Genomic DNA, 24,933 nt, shown 5'->3' on the forward strand with positions numbered 1-24,933 from the left:
AAAGATTGCCTGAGAAATGCCCATTTTGTAATTGAATGGCTGTACAATTCTTAATAAGGTCTAGCTATGGCATGCCCCACCCATTCCTGAATGTTCTACCTGTTAGACACGGTCAGGGTAATGTTTAGGGTAGCTTTTGCTAAATGTTACTCTTAAAAAAAAAGCAAAATGGTGCTAAATCTTGGTACAGCTTCCTATAAAAATTATATTATTTTTTATATTTAATGATTGTATGATACATTACAACAAAGAAAAAATGTTTTGGCTTGTATGAAAATGGCATTGTACAGTAAGTAAAAATAGTTTTATCACAGTTTTGGTAATATGTTTTGAGTTCATATCATTGAAAGTACATCCTTCACATGTGCAGAATTAAAATAACACTCGTCTCCATCTTAGCTTTTATATGAATTATCAGTTGCTTCTGAAGCAGTAGACACCATATAACCGGTGTTTCTTATCTGGGAAACCAGAGAAGCGGACCGCTGCCTCGTTTTCACTGCACCGTTGTCGGGGTCTGGTGATCGGGTAGCGGACACTGCCATCGGCTAGCCAGCCCGCATCACAGCGGTCGTAACCCAGCAACTTCCAGGCTGCATACATCTGGCCAACTTTAGCAATCCTTGATCCATCCTTAATACAGGCTTGCACGGCTTCGCCATAGGTCAGCTTTCTAAAGTTGATCAGATAGTAAAAGCGCCCTAAGAGGAATTCAAAAATGGTAAACTGGTTATAAGAATTCACAGCTTAAGAGGGAGCTATTACAAAAATTCTTAACCTAAGCATTTTGTGCGTCTTTCAAAACATGCACATTTCTATCCATTGTGTTTTAAACAGAATTTTAGAAAATATACAGGATATTTCTTACTGCATTGCATTCTCAGAATAATACACTCTTGTCTTGGTTTCTTTCCATTTATGGTGCATATATTGTTCTTTGGTTTTTACAATATTAAAGAAACTACTACTGATCCTTACATGAAATGGGCTGATCTACACACAGGAAATATATTCTGAGATCCCATAGATGTAGGTCAGCAAAACCATAACTACAAAGGAATGGATAATTGGATCAGATTGTAATATCTTTTCCTGTCTCCCTTCACTTTCCAACTAGCTCCTGGCTTTGCCAAATCCCATTTTCTTTTGTCAGTCTCTGACAGTTGAATCTCCATGTAACATTATATGTCCATGCTGATTGCTTCTTTCTATCAACTGTCTGTTTGAAATTGAAGGAAAGATGTTGAGGCAACAGAAAGGTTGCAGTGCTGATGATATGAGGAAATACAAATACTCCACCTATGCTCTCTGGATTTAGGTGTGTAGGGTCTGACCCTATGGGGAGAGAGTGTGCACTTTATATCAGGCAAACAGAAACTCTACCTGTGTGGATTTGTATCAGTTTGGCTTGGAGACTCTTAAACATGGTGATGAGTCTTCCTCCATGTCAGATACCCAGCTATCAACAAAAAAAGTCCATCCACTTAATTCCTTCAGACTCCTTGAATACTATCAAGCTACTGAACAGCCATGTGCAAAGATCAGCCCTCTGCAGAACTCCAGTCATTACCTTCTCCACCCTCAACCTCCCACAGCCTTTTTCATTTCTCATCACCTTGTTCTCCATTGCCAAATGAGTTTTTGATCCAGCTAGCTTCTTTGACACTAATTCCATGAACTTTAACTCTCTTTAAAAACTTTACATGTGAACACTACCACAATGATTCAGTAGGGGCAATTTTGCGAGCCTCTGCTGATAGTTTTTTAAAAAATGACCCCTCTGTGTTAAAAAGATATTCAAAAAATTAAGGGGGATATTTTTCACTTTTGGTAAGAAATAGTCGATAACACTGAGGCTGCAACTCCACGGGTGGTGGGCACATCCAGGTCGTGTCCACCTCGGACCTCCACCACTGACCAGAGATCCCTTTATTTGCATGGGAATGGTGGGCAGCTGTGCCACTAAGGCACCTGTCTGCCCTCATTATGTAACAAATTGTGACACACCTTATCAGTTCTAGGGGACGATGCCAGGTCCTTTCCTCCCAGAAAGAACTTTAAAGCACCCCAGCAGTCCCCTTTGCAAAGGGGTTGCATTTACAAGCATAATTTTAAAAATATTGCAATCTTTCTTTGGGGATCCAGCCATGATCACAGCCTGGACCTCCAGGTGAGAACCACAGCTGCTCTGAGAGCCAGGGATGTGGGGAACTTCCAGCATTGGGAGGCCCTACCTCCCGGCTCTGCCTCTCCCACGGCTCTGGCTTTATATGGGGCAGGTGTAGTTTCCACACCTTAAAAGCCCCACGGAATCCCTGACGTAGGATGGAGAAGCAGTGTACTCAGGCCCCTGTCTAATTGCAAGAAGCGTGTTAGAAGGACCATTGATTTTCAGCTCCATTATTTTTAATAGAATTTTACATCCACCAATTAATATGACAGATCTTCCTCTGTGCAATTTTGAGAAACCCAAGTTCATTAGTGAGAATGGCAGAAAACCAATCACAACATATCCTATAATTATGTTGCTTTCATACTTCACAAGCAGCTAGCTAGTGATGAAAATGTAATTAATCTAGTCATGTGGAATAAACCTTTGAAGCATTACAAATCTGGACAAATGTTCAGAAAACCCAATTTAGTACCTGGGCCATGGAGATTATAATCATAGAATAGAATCTTAGAAAATTTACGGCACAGAAGGAAGCCATTTGGCCCATCGTGTCCGCACCGGCCGAAAATGAGCCACCCAGTCTAATCCCACTTTCCAGCACTTGGTCCGTAGCCTTGTAGGTTATGGCACTTCAGGTGCACGTCCAGGTACTTTTTAAATATGATGACGGTTTCTGCCTCTACCACTCTTTCAGGCAGTGAGTTCCAGACCGCCACTACCCTTTGGTTAAAAAATTGTTCTCTCAGCTCCCCTCTAATCCTTCTACCAATCACTTTAAATCTATGCCCCTGGTTATTGACCTCTCTGCTAAGGGAAATAGGTCCTTCCTATCCACTCTAACTGGGCCCTTTATAATTTTGTCCACCTTAATTAAATCACCCATCAGCCTCCTCTGTTCCAAAGAAAACAACCCCGGTCTAACCAATCTTTCCTCATAGCTAAAATTCTCCAGTCCTGGTAACATCCTTGTAAATCTCCTCTGTACCCTCTCTAGTGCAATTACATCCTTCCCTTAATGTGGTAACCAGAACTATACGCAATACTCATGCTATGGCCTAACTAGTGTTTTATACAGTTCCAGCATAACCTCCCTACTCTTATATTCTATGCCTTGTCTAATAAAGGAAAATATCCCGTATGTCTTCTTAACCACCTTATCTACTTATCTACCTGTCCTGCTACCTTCAGGGATCTGTGGACATGCACTCCAAGGTCCCTCCACTTCCTCTACACCTCTCAGTATCCTCCCATTTATTGTGTATTCCCCTGCTTTGTTTGCCCTCCTCAAATGCATTACCTCACACTTCTCTGGATTGAATTCCATTTCCCATATTCAGGGTTTGTTAAATCTCAAATTTTGAGGATTTGCTGATGATTACTTTTATCCACTTTGGATCTTACTAGACTGCATATTTAAAAAATTTCAGGATTATCTAATTCCTTACATTATGTCTGCAATATTGTATTTAGAAGGTTAATTAGTACTAAATATCTTGTTATTAATAACTGTAGATTAGCTTTTACCTTTAATGTAGCTGAATTCTATCAGGATTCATGTTCCCTTACAGTTCGAAGAAAATATCAATACTATTTAGAAAATACTACAAGCAAATGATTACAAACAGCTGGCTACATTCAGCAACTTGGTTGTCATATATTAATCATTAAGTATATTTTTGCTACATGATTTTTAAAGATTTAAATTGTGCTATTCCAAAAAACATTTTGCTGCTGTTCATTACAGGATGATACCAGGGATGAGAAATTATAGCTATGAAGAGAATATTGAGTTACCAGGTTATTTTTACTGGAGCAGAGAAGACTAAGAGGAAGTTTAATAGAGGTCTTTAAAAATTACAAAGGGTTTTGATAGATTGAAGAGGGAGGTTAGGAGAAATTTCTTTATGCAGAGATTTGTGTGGGTATGTGGAGTGCTTTGCAACAGGAATTGGTTGAGACGAAGACTATTGCATCTTTTAAGGGAAGAGTAAATAGATATTTAAAGCAAAGGAAGATAGAGAGCTATAGGAAATAGCAAAAGATTGGTTTTGGATTGCTCTAGCAAAGAGCTGGTGCAGGCACCATGGGCTAAATAGACGCCCTCTGTGCTGTAATTTTTTTTATGGTACAGAACAGTTCTTCCAGTCTCATGCCTTTCTTTGTGAAAATACAATGGCCTAGAAAATCTGTCGAGATGCAATCTTGGTGGTTATGCCAGATTTGCACCTGTCATGAAACTCTGCTGTTGACCTTTCACATGCTTACGGGGTCAGGGGAAGGATTTATAGAAGTGGGCTTTTGAGGGTGCATCTGTGGGGCCTCCTGCCCCCAGCGAAGACCTTGGAAATGCCAGCATATCTGTTCTGATCGGGCAGGTATGCTGGATTCACTCCCAGAAGAAAAATCTGGATGCCTCAAGCAGCCCCCTTAGAAAGGGGAGCACTTAAAACCCCATCCAAAAATTTTCTAACCCCACATCTTTCACCCCAGCCAGAACTCCAAGGTAGGACTTACTGATGCCCCTTTCAGCCAGGTACACCTACTAAGATCGGGTGTGCCTGCATTGATCATGTGCCAGGTTCTGAATGAGGGCCTACAAGTAGCTTAAGGAGACACCGCACCTGGTCCTGCCCTCCCCTCCCTTATATTGATGGCCTTGTAAGAGAGGCTCTGCCCTCTCACATAACACCACCTTAAGGCTAGGACCAGGCATATGCAGGTCCTGGCTGGATTTGCCACCATTATGGCAGATTGGAATGGCTGCAGAATTCCTGGGCCAATAAAGTAAAATTTTGACCTAACCAAACTAATGAGAAAAATTTCAGTAAAAACAGCAATAGTTAAGTAGATTTGTTCCTGCCTTCCACAGGGGTTGCATAACTTATATCTGTCGCCAAACAAAGCAAACATGATTATATCAAATTGCAATCCCAGGATCTCAAAAGAAGTAACCTTTGCCAATTTCACATGGCTTCCATTATCCAGTGGAAAAGGTCTGCACCAAGCAATATAGTTAGGACTCATCATTTTCAGTTTTTACTTAAAGAAATTAAAATCAGCTGAAAATCAACATTGACTCTGGACCTTGTGAAGTCTCATGGCTTCAGGTCAAAAAGGCCAAGGGAACCTCCTGCTGATCACCACCTACACTCCTCCCCCCACCCTCAACTGATAAAACAGTATGCCTCCACGTTATACTTCACTCGGAGGATGCTCTAAGGGAAGCAAGGGCACAGAATGTATTCTGGCTGAGAGCTTTAATGTCCACCACAAAGAGTGGCTCAGTAGTACCACCACTGACTGAGCTGGCTGAGTCCTGAAGGACATAACTGTCAGACTAGACTTGCATCAGGTGGTGAGGGAGCCAGCACAAGGATGTAAGCTACTTGATGACTTCCTCACCACCCTATCTGTTGCCAAAACATCTGTCCATAACAGCATTGGCAGAAGTGACCACTGCACAGTCCTTGTGAAGACAAACTCTGGTCTCCACCATGAGGGCATCCTCCATTGCGTAGTGTGGCACTATCATTGGGACAGACTAATGACAGATCTAGCAACCCAATAACTGGGCCTTCATGTGGCTCAATGGGACCATCAGAACCTGTAATCTCATGGCCTGGCACATCCCTCACTCCATGATCACCATCAAGCCAGGAGAGCAACCTTGGTTCAATGCGGAATGTAGAAGGGCATGGCAGATGCAGCACCAGGCAGATCGTAGAATGAGGTACGAGTGGTGCCAATAAACAGGGCAAGCAGCACTCAACACCAAAAGCAGCAGGTTAGAGACAGGACTATGTAGCCCCAAAATCAATCGACCAGAGCAAAACTTTGTAGTACTATCACATCCAATGGACACTCAGATAACTAACAGGAGAATGAGACTCCATGAGCATCCCCATCCTCAACCATGGTGGAGCCCAGCACATGAGTGCAAGAGTCAGTGCCGAACTGTTTGAAAGCATCTTCGGCCAAAAGTGCAGAGTGATTAATCTTACTCTGTCTGTTCCTGAGGTCCTCACCATCATAGATACCAGTGATCAGCCAATTTGGTTCACTCCACGTGACATTAAGAAGCTGCTGAATGCACTGAACACAGCAAAGGCTATGGGCCCTGAAAGCATTCTGGCAGTACTGCTGAAGACACTGGCATTTACCCAACAATATGGAAGATTTCCCAGATATGTCCTATCTGCAAAAAAAAGAACAAATCTAAACCAGCCAATTACTATCCTATCAGCCTCCTTCCGGTCACCAGTAAAGTGGTGGAAGGTGTCATCAATAGTGCCACAAAGCAACACTTACTCAACAATAACCTGCTCACTGATGCTCAGCTCAGGTTCCATCAGAACTACTTGGCTCCAGAGCTCATCATAGCCATGATCCAGACATAGACAGAAGAATGCAAGAGGAGAGGTGAGACTAGCTGCCCTTGACATCATTGTCACTGGGTCAGAAAGCTAGAATTCTCTACTTAACATCATTGTGGGACCACCACTACCACAGGACTGCAGCAGTTCAAGGAGAAGGCCCAGCATCACCTTCTCAGGGCAATTAGGGATGGGCAATAAATAGAGCCTTCCCATGTCACCCACATCCCGAGAACAAAAAAATAAATTGGGTAATGCAACTTTACATTTTCTGAGGGAAACATCAGAGAAAATGTAATGTAGTAAAAAACATATTGACACTGTTTCTTACTGGTTAAATAAGGTCGTATTTTCCTTTATCTAATAATTTTAACCAAAATGTAGATTGAGAAAACCAGCAGAAAGGAGTAATAGACTTTTCCTCTGGCAGGCTGAGATTTCTGTTTGCCCAAAGGGCTCGGCACTGACCTAAGCAAATTTTCTGTGGTCAATTCAACTTAGAGGTTTTTGGTGGGCACCCAGTGGTATCCTGCTTAGATTGATTCCTGGGATGAGAGGGTTGTCCTATGAGGAAAGATTAAGTAGAATGAGCCTATACTCTCTGGAATTTAGAAGAATGAGTGGTGATCTCATTGAAACATAAAAGATTCTAAGAGGGCTTGACAGGGTAGATGCTGAGAAGATGTCTCCCCTGTCTGGAGAGACTAGAACTAGGCGGAATAGTCTCAGGATAAGGGGTCGGACATTTAGGACTGAGTTGAGAAGGAATTTCTTCACTCAGAGGGTCGTGACTATTTGGAATTCTCTACCACAGAGGGCTGTGGATGCTCAGTCGTTGACTATATTCAAGACTAAGATTGATAGATTTTTGGATTCTGAGGGAATCAAGGGATATGGGGATCAGGTGGGAAAGTGGAGTTGAGGTTGAGGATCAGCCATAATGAATGGCGGACCAGGCTCGAGGGGCTGTATGGCCTGTTCCTATTTCTTATGTCTTATGCCTATGTTGTTTGTAGCATGCCAATGGGGCGGGGCGGGGGGGGGGGGGAAAGAAGAGTGATTGAGTGGGAAATGACTGCAGCAGCTTAAAGAGCCAGGCAACATCCCCAGTGCTCAGCATTCACAAATCTGCGAACTTCCAGCAATGAAGGGATTTATATCGATTGTCCCTCTCTCCATTAAACTGCTTCTGGCCATTTAAAGTTTTGTCCACATTTCCCAACACCTAACAACACTGGACATCACTTATAAACATGCATAAGTTATTTCCAATGCTACTGAAGTAATAATGACGGGAAATACACTATACGATGTCACATCATCATTACCACCCTATTTAAATATACCTGCTTATATTTGGGTGGGTACTTCTGCCATCCGGAAAATTTGGCAACTGCACAGATGGGCAGGGATCTGGCATAATGGTCCCTGGCCCATTTTCTGCCCTTGCCCACTAAAATACTGCCTGAAAATTGGGCAGTATTCACAGGAAAATCCAGCATAATGGGTGTTGTTTGTATCTAAAGTTGATTGAAGGCCTCCTCCAAACTTTTTTTTTCTTTATTTGTGGTGGTTAAATGATACACATTCATTTTCCAGAGTGGTTCAATGGGATTATTTTCTTTGGCATTCTAGTATATGCATTCATCCAAGTCCCCTACAGTCTGAGTCCAGCATTATACTGATGGGGGATATTTGTAGGCCCCTAACAGCCTGGCAGAAGATTCCCCAGCTCTCATATTAGCATTAATATCCAAACTAATAATGAGTTCAGGATTTGAATTCACTCTAAATCTCGATCCCACTGACTTTAACAAAATACTCATCTTAATCTATACCATTAACAGTTCAACTCACTGTGCTATTTTTACCACAGCAAAAGCAAATTTAGGACAGTACAGAAGTTCCACTGAATCACAAGGTAGCAATTCAATTGAGTAATTCTGGTGACATTACAATTTGAAAGAAAGACATCAGTAGACCTCAGGGTTGCAATTAGTGCTTTAAGCTTACAACCAGTAATTTGCTGTTCTTTATAGAAACATAGAAACATAGAAAATAGGAGGAAGAGTAGGCCATTCGGCCCTTCGGGCCTGATCCACCATTCAAAATGATCATGGCTGATCGTCTGACTCAGTACCCTGTTCCTGCTTTTCCCCCATATCCCTTAATCGCTTTAGCATTAAGAAATATATCTATCTCCTTCTTGAATATATCTAATGACTTGGCCTCCACTGCCTTCTGTGGTAGAGAATTCCACAGGTTCACCACCCTCTGAGTGAAGAAATTTCTCCTCATCTCGGTTCTAAATGGCATACCCCGTATCCTGAGACTGTGACCCCGGTTCTGGATTCCCCAGCCATCCGGAACATCCTCCGTGCATCTAGTCTGTCTAGTCGTGTTAGAATTTTATATGTTTCGATGAGATCACCTCTCATTCTTCTAAACGCGAGTGAATATAGGCCTAGTCCACCCAATCTCTCCTCATACGTCAGTTCTGCCATCCCAGGAATCAGTCTGGTAAACCTCCGTTGCACTCTCTCCATGGCACGGACATCCTTCCTCAGATAAGGAGAACAAAACTGCACACAATACTCCAGATGTGGTCTCACCAAGGCCCTGTACAACTGCAGTAAGACATCCCTGTTCCTGTACTCAAATTCTCTTGGAATGAATGCCAACATACCATTTGCCTTCCTAACTGCTTGCTGCACCTGAATGCTCACTTTCAGCGACTGGTGTACAAGGACACCCAGGTCTCGTTGCACCTCCACTTTTCCCAATCTATCACCATTCAGATAATAATCTGTCTTTCTGTTTTTACAACCAAAGTGGATAACCTCACATTTATCCACGTTATACTGCATCTGCCATGTTCTTGCCCACTCACCCAACTTGTCTAAATCACATTGGAGCCTCTTTGCATCCTCCCAACAGCTCACATTCCACCCCAGCTTTGTGTCATCTGCAAACTTGGAAATGTTACATTCCATTCCCTCATCTAAATCATTGATATATATTGTGAATAGCTGACATATTTATAGAAGCTTTTACAGTCAGTTTTTATGTTCCCTGCTAGTTTACTCTCATACTCTATTTTTCCCCTCTTAATCAATCTCTTTGTTCTCCTTTGCTGAATTCTAAACTGCTCCCAATCCTCAGGCTTGCTGCTTTTTCTGGCAATTTTATATGTCTCCTCTTCGGATCTAATACTATCCCTAATTTCTTTTGAAAGCCACGGTTGAGCCACCTTTCCTGTTTTATTTTTGCGCCAGACAGGAATGAATAATTGTTGTAATTCCTGCACACGTTCTTTAAATATTAGCCATTGCCTATCCACCATCATCCCTTTTAGTAAAGTTCTCTTAATCTATCCTAGCCAACTCACACCTCATACTTTCGTAATTTCCTTTATTTAGATTCAGATTTCCTTTATTTAGATTCACTATAAACTACTGTTTTTAAACCAATTACAAATGAATCTATTCTATTTCAATCTTCTTTGCATTTCATACTGGGCACACAGAATGTGGAAGAGAGGGTACGATGTAGGTGAAAGGAAAAGTAACGTAATACTTGGTGCTAAAGTAATACCCGTTATTTTGGCAACTAATTATGCTGAATATGCATAAGGACAAGAAAAGGCCAACTGGTCCATCCAGCCTGTCCCATTCAAACATCGTGCAGCCTACATGCACCATCAAGTCCTCTCACATGGTGGGGGGAATATTGAGGCACTGGAGAAGGTCCAGAGGAGGGTTACCAGAATGATACCAAGTTCTGGTCATGCAATCTCCTGGGAGAGGCAAATAAACAGAGAAAAGAAACCTTAGGTCAATTTAAGAAAAAATTCTGAGGAATTCTTCACTGACCCCCGAAAGCAATCAAGCAAACTCCAGATTGATTGCAATAACTGATAACACTAGTCACTGCTGGCACCACCTACCTTCTATAACTTGAGATGTCTTCCACTCTTAGGGACTTAGCCAGCTCCCTTCTGAAGGCCTGATGTGAATATATATTCACCTCACGTTCTAGAAATCTATTCCAGAGATTTTATTCACATTGAAGGACATTTCCTTCCACCAAGGGCCTATTCTATCAATGTATCTAAATCAGCCTGAAGTCTATTTCATCTAAAGTCCTAACTACCTCATACACCTTAGTGCTATCAGCAAAATTTACTATACTCCTGATGCCTTTGTCCAAATCATTGATAAAGGTGGTGAAGAGCAATGGTCCTAATACAGATCACTATGGGACTCCACTAGTGACTGGACCTCACATAGAGGCACTACCCTCTGCCTAAGCAAAAGAAATTTGACCACCAATCCCAATTAATATATGAGGAGAGTGCTGCTGCTGATATAATGTTAAATGGCACTGTATGTACACGAAACTAACACTTGCAAGGGTAAGGTGAAAGATTATATAGAGGTTATATAGGGGTTGATTATAAGAGGTGTTTTGTCTGCAGATAAGTTGTCAGCCAATATTACAGAGTATAGTATATTTCTCAATATTTCAACTTCTGAAAAGAAGTTATTACTATAGTATCAGATATCAACATCATTATTACACTTATTTAACTCTCTGCTCCACTGTGCTTAGTGTTTCTGTCCTAGTAATAGCAAAAAACCTAAGAATAGAACATTATTATTTTAAAATTAATTCTGGGAATGTCATTGGCTAGGCCAACATTTATTGCCCAACCCTAATTGCGATACAACTGAGTGGTTTGCCAGGCCACTTCAGAGTCAATCATCTTGGTGTGGGACTGGAATCACTTATAGGCCAGATCAAGTAAGGATATTAGGTTTCCTGTCCTAAAGGACATTAGTGAACCAGTTAGGTTTTTATGACAATCTAGCAGCTTTATATTTACAAGTCTTTTAACCTGAATTTAAATTCTCAAACTGCCAAGGTGGGATTTAGAACTCACATTCTTTGGGTTATTAGTCCACTAACATAACCACTACACTACCATAACCCTATGTTGAGATACAGATCAACCATGATGTAATAGAATGGTGGAATAGGCTCAAGGGGCTGAATGGCTTACTCCTGTTCCTATGATGATAATGTTGATGACGAGGAGGAGGAGGGGAGTGTGTTCTCCCTTGTACTGTATGGTAATGATGATGATGCTGCATCCTGTCCCATTTTCCTCTGCCCCAACTTCCTCCAATTTACCACTGGCGACACTTGCTTCCTCTCTGCCAGCCACCAGCACAGAGACTTTCATCCAAGGGGAATTAAATAGTGGTAATGAGAAATTGGCACCAGATGTTTCACCAAACATGGGGGACCTGGCAGAGTGGGTAGTAGGTGAGAATGTGGAGACTATGGAGAAAGCTGCTATGATTTTGGAGACTTATCTGAAAAGAAGGATGTTTGAGGAAAGTCACACCTATTTGTTGGCTTTGAGGACAATCTCCCAGGATGTGCAGCCACTGGTTGGTGTGATTGTTGAGTCTATAGCTCTACTTTGCAACAACATCATAGAGAGTGGCAACTGCATTGAAATCTGCAGAAAATCCTCAAAAAAGCAGCAGTAGGTACCAGTTGGTTCCTCCATCTCCATGGAAGCACAGACTGCAGCTCAACAGGCGACAGATTAGAGCAAAGCACAGATTGTGGCCTCCAGACCATAGTCATTAATGTGTCTCAGAGCTTTCAGGATCTGGCAGATGCCATTAGACTAGACATCCCAGTTATTAGGTGGGGCCACAGGTCCAGGGCCCAGTGGAATGGTGCCAGCCGGAGTACATTTGCCTGATAGTGCCACCTCTCAGGACAGCAGCACATGTCAGGTCTATGGCCTTCCCCTTCAGAGCACCATGGCAGTGGTGCATGAGAGGTAAGACCAGACAGCCCAGGAGCACCTTTTAGAGAAGCAGGCACCAGTGGCTCCATACTCAGAGCCAGATTCCATGAGATGAGGACCACCTCATCCCTTGGTCCTTCTGTACAGCATGAGGAGCCAATCCTCAGTTATCAACAAATTGAATGTGAATTATAAAGGATAATTTTGTGAAGCTCCATAGGCAGTGTTAAGCCATGTAGTGCCGAGTGTGTTGAAGAATTGGGGCTATTGAGTTGTAACCTTATCTCTAATCCAGGCTTTGATCTCACAAGGTTCCACCCTAGCAGCAAAGACTCACAAAATTACATCCATAGTATCTGGCTATACATCATAGTCTGGCTTGGTGGTAGAGCCAGAATTAACATTTCACAATCCAATTTTTAAATCAAATTTGTCTCTCTCTCTTGGATAACATCTCCATAATGTGCAGCATTCTCCATCTAAGGACTTAGCAAGCATTTTTTTCTTAGGCAAATGCCATAGCAAGCCATTAGGAGTGTGAGACTGCTGTAGGTTGACTGATTTTCCCTTCCTTCTATGTGGGGAATCACACGGAATATGCTCAGTACCTCCATCTAACGGGAAGTCTAAGATTGAACCCTACTATTGATCCAGTTTGTTGACATATCAAAATTCCACATCATTAAGACAGAACAGAACGTTTGAATTTCATACCTTCGTAGTTGGATGTAAAGCAGAACACATCATATTTGTTCTTCACCTTGTCTCTGTATCCATAGCTTCTGACACCAGGCACTGTATTTCTCCCTCCACATGGTTCCCTGGGTTTGGTGATAGGATACTGCACAGAGCCATCATTCAGCCAGCCTGCGTTACACCAGTCCAGTCCCGCTCTCCACGCATCGTAAAGCTGATCAAATGAAGCAACTATCGCATCCTGATCTTCACACGCCTTCTGAGCCTCAATGAAATTCAGGTTATAGCGACCTAGTCGTGGAAAGTATGGGAACACAATACCTGGACAAAAAATAAAGGACACAAGAAAACAGAAATTAATATATCCATATTAAGAATTCAGCCAGATGTATATGATGACAGTAAGCAACAGAAACCCAAAGGTACAAAGGTACACCAGCTGTCAGACACATGTATAATTAGATACATCCATTCAAATATGTGCTCATTTAACATCACACACATTTACTTGTTAGAACCTGAGGGGTGTTCTGATTTTGTGCAAGTTCAATTATTCATTAAGAATGACTATGGATTGCAATTGACATTTTTCTTCAGCTTTTCTCCAAATTGCAGTAATTTGACTGTGATGTTCACACAATTTACACATTTTTCCTGCAAAATTCTGTGTATAGATCTTCATTTTCAGAACAGATTGTCATAATACTGTTGCTAAATTTGTGACTAACTAGGACTGTAAGTGTTTTTTTTCACTGGACTCATTACTGTAAATTTATTCATACATAAATATGCATGCCTACAACCCTTCTGCAAATCAAATCAAATAATATAAAGTCTGTCAGCTTTCAAGGTGGAAAGCAAATTTAAATTATTTATAATTGACTGAATTATGTGACTCTCCTCACTGCCTTTTTGCCTCCATCTCATCAACTGATGTGAAGCATACATCATTCCCTTCTGAAATGTCAGTAATAGCTGTTTCCAGGCCAATACCACTCTTGAACTAGCTTCCAGAAGATGAATCATTGCACTAGGTTGGGTGATCTTTTGTATTCTGTTTAGACCCATGTCTGACCATTCTGTGGCACTGAACTGCTCACTAACAAACTGCCACCAAATCACTTCTATTTTAATGAATCAATGCACATGAAACCTGAAACTTCCTTTACTAGGTTTTTTTTATTCTCAACAATTTATACTGGAGAAATATAGGACAGTGCCAGAATATGTAGGACAAGCTGCGGCTTCACTTAAATTTAACAAATCACTCTCAGCTAAATCTGACAGCATTGAGGATTTAGAAGCACAGGATTGGGACACTTAGGTAAACTTCAGAATTCCCCTGTTACACAAATCTGAGTCAGTCACACCACATTGCAAGGAATGTGCCAGTGGTAAAATTCTACAGCTTTTGTTGAAAAGTTGGATATAGCACATTCAGTATCCAGCCATAATCTAGCAGAGGGACATAAGGATCAGCTCTCAGGTCCCTGATGTTGTGTTTCTGTTTCCTCTGATGTTTTGCTGCTCCTCTCTTGCCCTAGATACCTGATGTTGTGCTACACTTCTCCTGCCCTGAATCCCTGACCTTGCGCTGTTCCTCCCCCCCGATGTGTTCTTCCTCTCCTGCCCTAAATCTCTGACCTTATGCTGCTCCTTCCCCCCCCCACCCCCGATTCCCTGATGTTGTGCTGCTCCTTTCCCTGATGTTGTGCTACACCTCTCTTGCCCTGAATCCCTGACCTGGTGCTGCTCCTTTGACCCCCCTCTCTCCTGATTTCCCACTGTTGTGCTATTGCTCTCCTGTCCAGTTTTCTGATGTTTTGCTGCTGCTCTCCTGTCTGCGGTCCCAATATTCTGCCGGGCCTCTCCCAACCTGATTCCCCAATAATTTATTGCTCCTCTCCTGCTTAAGTATGAATGTTGTGCTGAATCTGGCACACTTTACTGAAAGCAGCAGGAAGCAAGTGTTTTCTATTGAGATAAAAATTATGAAATCTTAATCAGCTGTTTTTCTTCTAAAGCTTGTTTAAAGAAATGTGCAGTATCAAGAGAAATATTATTGCTCATACAATTAATGTAGTCTCAGCATTTTTCAGATGAAATTATGCATTCATTATTTGAGTGGCAGAATCTTTAATTGGAAATTGATTTAAACTCTGTCGATTAATTGCACCAAATCTGCTAATAAATATTAATCAGGATTACAGTGAAAAACAGAATTTAAACAAAACGTTGGTCATTATTTAAAACACTGCGTTTCACTATCTGGGTCAGGCTGCACTGCAACATCTATTTGCAGATGTGATCCAACTACTAATTGGTGTGAGAGTTTGGCCTGCCACCTTTCCAATCTCGGCTGGTTCACCCCTCTTTACACGATCTAGTAAACCCATAACCCCCCCAAATGGGAGGGAGAGCACTAACAAGGCAACTGCTGTACAAAATGTATTTTTCTAGCTCCACTTTGAATCAGGATAAGTATAACAAACAAATATAAATGAACGGAGGCATTTTTTAAAAATGAGTGCAGGCTTACAGTACAGTAGCAAAACTGGCTATAATTCAACACAGCCAACGTCCCAGACTCTTCCATCACCATCCCTGGGTATGTCCTGTCCCACCGGCAGGACAGACCCACCAGAGGTGGCGGTACAGTGATATACAGTCAGGAGGGAGTAGCCCTGGGAGTCCTCAACATTGACTCTGGACCCCATGAAATCTCATGGCATCAGGTCAAACATGGGCAAGGAAACCTCCTGCTGATTACCACCTACCGTCCTCCCTCAGCTGATGAATCAGTCCTCCTCCATGTTGAGCACCACTTGGAGGAAGCACTGAGGGTAGCAAGGGCACAAAATGTACTCTGGGTGGGGGACTTCAATGTCCATCACCAAGAGTGGCTCGGTAGCACCACTACTGACCGAGCTGGCCGAGTCCTGAAGGACATAGCTGCTAGACTGGGCCTGCGGCAGGTGGTGAGCGAACCAACACGAGGGAAAAACTTACTTGACCTCGTCCTCACCAATCTACCTGTCGCAAATGCATCTGTCCATGACAGTATTGGTAGGAGTGACCACCGCACAGTCCTCGTGGAGATGAAGTCCCGTCTTCGCACTGAGGACACCATCCAACGTGTTGTGTGGCACTACCACCGTGCTAAATGGGATAGATTCAGAACGGATCTAGCAGCTCAAAACTGGGCATCCATGAGGCGCTGTGGGCCGTCAGCAGCAGCAGAATTGTATTCCACCACAATCTGTAACCTCATGGTCCGGCATATTCCTCACTCTACCATTACCAACAAGCCAGGGGATCAACCCTGGTTCAATGAGGAGTGTAGAAGAGCATGACAGGAGCAGCACCAGGCGTACCTAAAAATGAGGTGCCAACTTGGTGAAGCTACAACTCAGGACTACATGCATGCTAAACTGCGGAAGCAACATGCTATAGACAGAGCTAAGCGATTCCACAACCAACGGATCAGATCAAAGCTCTGAAGTCCTGCCACATCCAGTCGTGAATGGTGGTGGACAATTAAACAACTAACGGGAGGAGGAGGCTCTGCAAACATCCCCATCCTCAATGATGGCGGAGTCCAGCACGTGAGTGCAAAAGGCAAGGCTGAAGCGTTTGCAACCATCTTCGGCCAGAAGTGCCGAGTGGATGATCCATCTCGGCCTCCTCCCGATATCCCCACCATCACAGAAGCCAGTCTTCGGCCAATTCGATTCACTCCACGTGATATCAAGAAACGGCTGAGTGCACTGGATACAGCAAAGGCTATGGGACCCGACAACATCCCAGCTGTAGTGCTGAAGACTTGTGCTCCAGAACTAGCTGCGCCTCTAGCCAAGCTGTTCCAGTGCAGCTACAACACTGGCATCTACCCGACAATGTGGAAAATTGCCCAGGTATGTCCTGTCCACAAAAAGCAGGACAAATCCAATCCGGTCAATTACCGCCCTATCAGTCTACTCTCAATCATCAGCAAAGTGATGGAAGGTGTCATCGACAATGCTATCAAGCGGCACTTACTCACCAATAACCTGCTCACCGATGCTCAGTTTGGGTTCCGCCAGGACCACTCGGCTCCAGACCTCATTACAGCGTTGGTCCAAACATGGACAAAAGAGCTGAATTCCAGAGGTGAGGTGAGAGTGACTGCCCTTGACATCAACGCAGCATTTGACCGAGTGTGGCACCAAGGAGCCCAGTAAAATTGAAGTCAATGGGAATCAGGGGGAAAACTCTCCAGTGGCTGGAGTCATACCTAGCACAAAGGAAGATGGTAGTGGTTGTTGGAGGCCAATCATCTCAGCCCCAGGACATTGCTGCAGGAGTTCCTCAGGGCAGTGTCCTAGGCCCAACCATCTTCAGCTGCTTCATCAATGACCTTCCCTCCATCATAAGGTCAGAAATGGGGATGTTCGCTGATGACTGCACAGTGTTCAGTTCCATTCGCAACCCCTCAAATAATGAAGCAGTCCGAGCCCGCATGCAGCAAGACCTGGACAACATCCAGGCTTGGGCTCACAAGTGGCAAGTAACATTCGTGCCAGATAAGTGCCAGGCAATGACCATCTCCAACAAGAGAGAGTCTAACCACCTCCCCCTGACATTCAACGGCATTACCATCGCCGAATCCCCCACCATCAACATCCTGGGGGTCACCATTGACCAGAAACTTAACTGGACCAGCCATATAAATACTGTGGCTACGAGAGCAGGTCAGAGGCTGGGTATTCTGCGGCGAGTGACTCACCTCCTGACTCCCCAAAGCCTTTCCACCATCTACAAGGCACAAGTCAGGAGTGTGATGGAATACTCTCCACTTGCCTGGATGAGTGCAGCTCCAACAACACTCAAGAAGCTCGACACCATCCAAGATAAAGCAGCCCGCTTGATTGGCACCCAATCCACCACCCGAAACATTCACTCCCTTCACCACCGGCGCACTGTGGCTGCAGTGTGTACCATCCACAGGATGCACTGCAGCAACTCGCCAAGGCTTCTTCGACAGCACCTCCCAAACCCGCGACCTCTACCACCTAGAAGGACAAGAGCAGCAGGCACATGGGAACAACACCACCTGCACGTTCCCCTCCAAGTCACACACCATCCTGACTTGGAAATATATCGCCGTTCCTTCATTGTCGCTGGGTCAAAATCCTGGAACTCCCTTCCTAACAGCACTGTGGGAGAACCGTCACCACACGGACTGCAGCGGTTCAAGAAGGCGGCTCACCACCACCTTCTCGAGGGCAATTAGGGATGGGCAATAAATGCTGGCCTTGCCAGCGACGCCCACATCCCGTGAACGAATAAAAAAAAAATCAGCTCTAAATTGGTATTCTCACTTAGAAATGCCCAGAGCTGCCAACATTGGGGAAACATTAAGAGTGAGATTTACGATCAAATAGAATGAGATCGATCACAAGCTCATTTCAACACACGGAGGAGCTGTGTTTACTTTTAGGAGCGAGATACATTGATAGAGGTGATATTTTGATTGAGTCTCAGTGCAAAGAATAAGACTTGATAAGCATGGAATTGCCACACTGGTGCTGCAGGAGATGCTTTTCAGAGTTTGGCACATTATTGGCATAGACAGCTTTACCCTGAATCAAACCTATCCTGTGCCTTTCCTGGGAGCAATTAATATCGACAAGGGTAGAAAAACAGGCATAAAAGATAATATACCATTTTTTTTACTTTGGGAAATTGTCAGGAAATGAAATATAACCTTTTGCTATAGATTAAGACACAGACAGAATCTACATACTTGCTAAATATACATAAGATACACAGAATGGTACACATTCATAGAGGGCATCTAGTGCACAATACAGATGCACATTATTGACTTTAATCTGAAATGCCCTGAATCTGAAATGGCCTGAACTGGGCAAAATTCAAACTTGCCCCAGGTTTTCAATTTGTTTCAAATGTCATTCCTACCAACTGTTTATGACTTTTGCCTCGTCAGTACAGATATACAATTTCGATCTTCAGTGCAAAAGAGGAAAAGTGCTGAAGTCCACTATCTCCACTAAAGCTATTAATGCTGCATCAGTTTTTACTCAGCTTAAGTATTTTACATAAAGTAGATCCATCAAAGATACATACTTTTAAATTTAAGTGAGCGCCCATCTAGTCATTCCTTTTATAATCAGAATATGGAATCTATTTCATAGCTTTCTTTCCCTGTGGATTTTCTAGGGTGGTTTGTGTGCTTTAAAGTACATGTTAATAAACAGCAAATCATAAACCTGATGGGACCTGATGACATAATTCGCTATTTTACGTATAAAGGCTAAACAATGTAATTGAGTTCCAGTCCTTAGTGAAAATTTGATCTCAGTGAAAATGAAGCCAAATGTCTGAAATACTTTTTTAAAAAGTATTCTCCATGGAAGGAAGGCCTTCCTAGAACACAGGACACCAGGTGATAATTTCTAGATAGTCCAGCAGAATCCAGAATTCTAACAACTTCATAGTGCCATAATAGAAAGAAACTCCACGAGATAAGAGAAAAAAATACACCAAAAGAAATAGAAACAAAAAAATCAGATAAAGATTAAAACATTTGTGAGATAGGAAGGAGGGAGAAATAGACAAAAGAGAAAAGAAAAATAGAAGGATTAGAGGGATTAAAGAGTCTGACAAAATGAAAGAAACAATTTCCCCAAAGGTACAGTGAGTTGACATGGGCCTCCCACCTCTGAGGTCTGAATTCAAGTCTAATCCAGACTGATGAGATGACAGTCTTGTCTGTCTGCTGGATGCAAAGATCCCACATGAAATGAGTTTGGCCATCTTCTACAGCGCTCTTAATATTTGTGAGGCCACGGAACAAAATTGGTACCAATCGGCCAATCAGCAAAATTGACAATTTCATTCCAAGACGTATTAGGGATGACTGGTGTAGAAAATTCACACTGGTGCAATAGAAGATGTGATTCTGAGATTGGAGGAGGGCACATTATTGGAGCAGAGTAAAGGCAGCTTTGCTCTACCTGCCCTGGGAATAGCTGCTGCTAATATTGGGTGCTATAGTCCTTTGAAATGACATCCTTCACCTTAATGAGCACAGCACTCACCCAAATACTTTTCAAGAAATATTCTCTGCTAAGAAGTTTATTGATTATTACATAATTACCTCTTTTTGCATATAAAAAGAATCACGTATTTGTACCTTGCAGATCCAGCAGCACAGTCCCGGTGGCATCGTCTAGTCCCTCAATTATTTCACATTTGTAGTTACCGTAGTCCTCCAATGTTAAATCTGTTATTGTTATAGAGGCATCATTCTCATTGGTTTTGTCTAGAAAAACTCTTCCCTGGTAGTTTCCAAAACTTTTCCAGTTGTTTCCCAATGCAACAAATACATCAATTTCCTTGAGGTAATCTGAGGTCAGTTTGGTCCACTTGATCCTGACCTTAAGAGGGGTTTGAATTGCACGCACAGGCACGGGCATGTAATGGAACTTACAGGGCAGAGTGGCATTGCTACCTCGGTAAGAGACAACTTTAGGCTGTTCTATCTTTATGCCCAGTCGTGATCCATTATCTACAAAAATAATAATAATGTTTAGTGTTAATAGAGGGCCAGCTGTATCTTCTTTGTGTAATCCTTATACTGCAAGAAACAGTTTAGCACCAGAACCTGCTTTTGAAATAAATCAATTTTGATCATGTGATATGTGAAAGTTGAAATGGTAAAATGCCTTAAATGCACAGATAATATAGCACCAAAAGTGTACCCAACATTGAAATTTCAAAACAAATTTATTAGAGTGGAAAGACCCTTTTATGTAAATATTACTGTTTGCCTCAAAACTATTTCTGACCGATTTAAGAATATTCAAAATGACTTTTTAGGGTTTTAAAAAGTTTTTAATACATTAATATAAATGCCACCTACAATTCTTTAATTGGGAGAATGAAAAAATATCACAAAGCAGACAATTGCTTTCAAAATGATTGTTTCAGAATTTGTTCAAATAATTTGTCCAGGATTATGCATGAACAAACAAACTAATTGAGGGCATAGAGTAGACATCTCATGGATGTTGCACATGATTAACTGTCCAAAATGGGAAGAACGTGCTCTGCTCATAGCTAATTACTCACTAATAGAGATCTGCGAACTATTCTGCTGTAGGTTCTCAAATTCTGTAAACTGTTTGATTATAAGTGAAGAACCACTAAGAGATCAGTAAGGATTCTAACCTCTTGATCATTTACCAATTTTTCAAGCAGCCAGCCAAAAAATGCACTGCATTAATAATGAAGACTAGGAATGAAAGAAGAAAATATAGTCAAGTTTAGCAAAACTAGACGGCAATCTAAAAAAATTGTTGCAGAAGAACCAGAGTTCATCAAATGTGTGATTGGAACTAGATGGGGTAATATAAAGAACAGGTTTATTTTTGAGTGACTCTATAACTATTAACCTGCAAGATAATCAGATGAATGGGAATGGTCAAGATAGGACAATAGGAATGTACAGGACCAGAAAAGGCCTTTGTGGTCCATCTGGCAAGCTCCAAAGTCTTGAAAGGATTGAACAAGATCTGATTGGCAGGATGTAAGAAACCGTTATAAACAGAGAAAAATGCATGCCTAACAATGATTAAAAAGCAGTAATCTAATCCAAGGGGATCATGTGATGTCATCAGCCGTGACAGCAAACAACCCTGAGATGAGATTACAGGATATCTGCTATATTCTGTACATAAGAAATAAGGGCAGGAGTAGGCCACATGGCCCCTTCAGCCTGCTCCGCCATTCAATCAGATCATGGCTGATCTTCGACCTCAACTCCACTTTCCTGCCCGATCCCCATATCCCTTGATTCCCCTAGAGTACAGAAATCTATCTATCTCAGCCTTGAATATATTCAATGACTCAGCATCCACAGCCCTCTGGGGTAGAGAATTCCAAAGATTCACAACCCCCTGAGTGAAGAAATTCCTCCTTATCTCAGTCTTAAATAGCCAACTCCTTATCCTAAGACTAGGCCCCCTAGTTCTAGAGTCTCCAGCCATGGGAAACACTCTCTCAGCATCTACCCTGTCAAGCCCCCTCATAATCTTATGTGTTTCAATTAGATCACCTCTCATTCTTCTAAACTCCAGAGAGTATAGGCCCATTCTACTCAACTTCACCTCAAAAGACAACCCTCTCATCCCAGGAATTAATCTAGTGAACCTTTGCTGCACTGCCTCTAAGGCAAATATATCCTTAGCCAGCTTACTGTATTTTTGCTGACAATGGCTGTTGATGCAGATGCCGACAGTGTGCAGAATGTTTTCTTAATGTATCGTAATGGCCACCCTGAAGGATTAACAAAGCACAGCATGCCTTCATCATACATATTATTAATTGCAAATAACCGTCAGTGAATCAACTCATGTAATGTATGTGTGTTTATTTCAATATAGGTGACCTTCAGAATACATTCTTGAGCCACATTTGAAATAGGATTTGAGCTGCTCGTTACCTGAAACTCATGGGACAAAGATTACTCATCAGCTAGCAAGTATTCATGCAGGGATGAAGCACCTGTTATAAAAACTCTACCTCTCTTCATAAGTAGTACATATTACAGTGCTATATGTCAGTAAACAGCATTTGACCGAGTGTGGCACCAAGCAGTCCTAGTAAAACTGAAGTAAATGGGGATCATGGGGAAAATTCTCCAGTGGCTATAATAATACCTAACACAAAGGAATATGGTGTGATTGTTGGAGGTCAATCGCCTCAACCCCTGGATATTGCTGCAGAAATTCCTCAGCGTACCTCCCTAGGTCCAACTATCTTCAACAATGACCTTCTCTCTATCGTCAGGTCAGAAGTGGGGATGCTCGCTGATGATTGCACAATGTTCAGTTCCATTCACAATTCCTCAGATAATGAAGAAGTCCATGCCCGCATACAGCAAGACCTGGACAACATCCAGGCTTGGGCTCATAAGTGACAAGTAAAATTTGCCCCGCACAAGTGCCAGGCAAGACTTTCTCCAATAAGAGAGAGCCTAACCACCTTCCCTTGACATTCAATGGCACTGCCGTTGATGTCCTCCACCATCCACATCCTGGGGGTCACCATTGAACCTGGACCAGCCACATAAATGCTGTGGCTACTAGATGAGGTCAGAGGCTGGGTATTCTGCAGCCAGTGGCTCACCTCCTGACTCCCCAAAGCCTCCCCGAGGGAATATAATGAAATTCTTTCCACTTGCCTGGATGGCAACACTCAAGGATGTCAACACCATCCAGGACAAAGCAGCCCACTTGATCGGCACCTTATCCCCTAGTACAAATGTTCACCCCTCCACCACCAATGTACCATGGCTGCAGTGTGTACAATCTACAGGATGCACAGCAGCAACTGCTTCTTCGGCAGCACCTGCCAAACCTACGACCTCCACCACCTAGAAAGACAAGGGCAGCAGGTGCAAGGCAACACCATCACCTTGAAATGCCCCTCTAAGTCACACACCATTCTGACTTGGACATATATCACTGTTCCTTTATCGTTGCTTGGTCAAAATCCTGGAACTCCCTACCTAACAGCATTAAGGGAGCACTTTTGCCATACGGACTGCAGCGGTTCCAGACCACCTTCTCACATGCAACTAGAGATGGGCAATAAATGCTAACCTTTCCTGCGAAGCCCACATCCTGAGAATGAATAAAAAAAGAAGCGCTATTCTTCAAAATAATGTGTTTTCTGTTTATAATCAAATGCATTTACTCTGGGCCCTGAAATCCTTGGACTTTCTGTCATTGTGCTGTAATAACTTTGCCGGAAGTGCGTTGGAATCCCTGTTTATGTGGGTACGAAGATATGGCTGTAAAGCAGTGTCAAGTCCAAGGATTTTCATGGCCGTGGTCGTAAATAATGCCATCTGTTTAGCAACGTTTTATGGCAAGAAACAATCATAAGAACACAAAGAGTCTTTTAATGTAATTTGTACAAAATAATGAGAACTGCATGTTTACATCTATATATAACTTAGTTTTGAAGTGTTATGATTAATTACCTCTATTGACTTAGGCTTGCATAAACCCAAAACAAGGAGTTGTTTTTGAATATAGTAAATTGCATTCAAATTTGGTTAAAAACCTACTCCAAGCAATTATAATAGGCATTAATGTATTCAGTAGTCAAGGTTACTATCGACATCTCCTGTCATCTGGGTCAATCCATAAGTATAGTGAATGTGGCATACATAACAGGGACATATCTTTCATTAAAGACATTTTTATTACAAGTTTGAGGAATTTGGATGTGAGTACAGTACAAAATTACTATTTTGTGAACTTGCGGTCTGTTTTATTGTGGTTCGAACACAGTTTCAGTACTGAATACTATTTTGCACTTATCTTCATACCGTCTTTTTGTTTCAATTAATCAAAATCTTCTCAGATATACTTATTTGTAATTAATTAACATTACTTTTTAATTTTTTTGAGAGAAATGTATCTTTTTTATATTCTGTTATTTCCTCCCTATTCCTTTAACTTGCTTCCTCTGCATCACACACCATCCAAAGCTACGAGGTCGTATGGCAATCTCTGTTGCTCACGGGCCTTCAATGGTGTCGCTCTGAAACCAATTCCTAGAAGGAGTGCCACAATGGCTGTGGTGAGGACGAGACTGACTCTCTCTAAATTTTCCTCCTTTGTTGTTGGGAAGTAACTGGAATTTCTCCGCAATGATCTGGCTGAGATTAGTAACTCAGCAAGTGGAGAATATGGAAGTGAACCCACATCTTATCACTCCATGGCACCATGCACTGGATGCCCAACACAAGGCAATGCTCTGCTCCCTAATTAATTGACATTAGTTGG

General features: G+C 42.3%; 1 protein-coding gene across 2 annotated transcripts in view; it reads right to left on the bottom strand.

The window, feature by feature from the left end:
- Nucleotides 1-290: 290 nt before the first annotated feature.
- The window catches only part of hapln1b (hyaluronan and proteoglycan link protein 1b), an 87,445-nt gene continuing 62,802 nt past the window's right edge, over nucleotides 291-24,933 (bottom strand). For both annotated transcript variants that reach the window (XM_067982170.1, XM_067982169.1), the window contains 3 exons: nucleotides 20,268-20,642; nucleotides 13,088-13,390; nucleotides 291-701 (listed from right to left, as the gene is read on the bottom strand). In XM_067982170.1, the coding sequence (XP_067838271.1) occupies nucleotides 415-701; nucleotides 13,088-13,390; nucleotides 20,268-20,642 (965 nt within the window). In that variant the 3' untranslated portion in view covers nucleotides 291-414. The remainder of the gene's footprint in view (nucleotides 702-13,087; nucleotides 13,391-20,267; nucleotides 20,643-24,933) is intronic.

The sequence above is a fragment of the Heptranchias perlo genome, chromosome 4, assembly GCF_035084215.1.
Source record: "Heptranchias perlo isolate sHepPer1 chromosome 4, sHepPer1.hap1, whole genome shotgun sequence".
Classification (NCBI taxonomy): Eukaryota; Metazoa; Chordata; class Chondrichthyes; order Hexanchiformes; family Hexanchidae; genus Heptranchias; species Heptranchias perlo.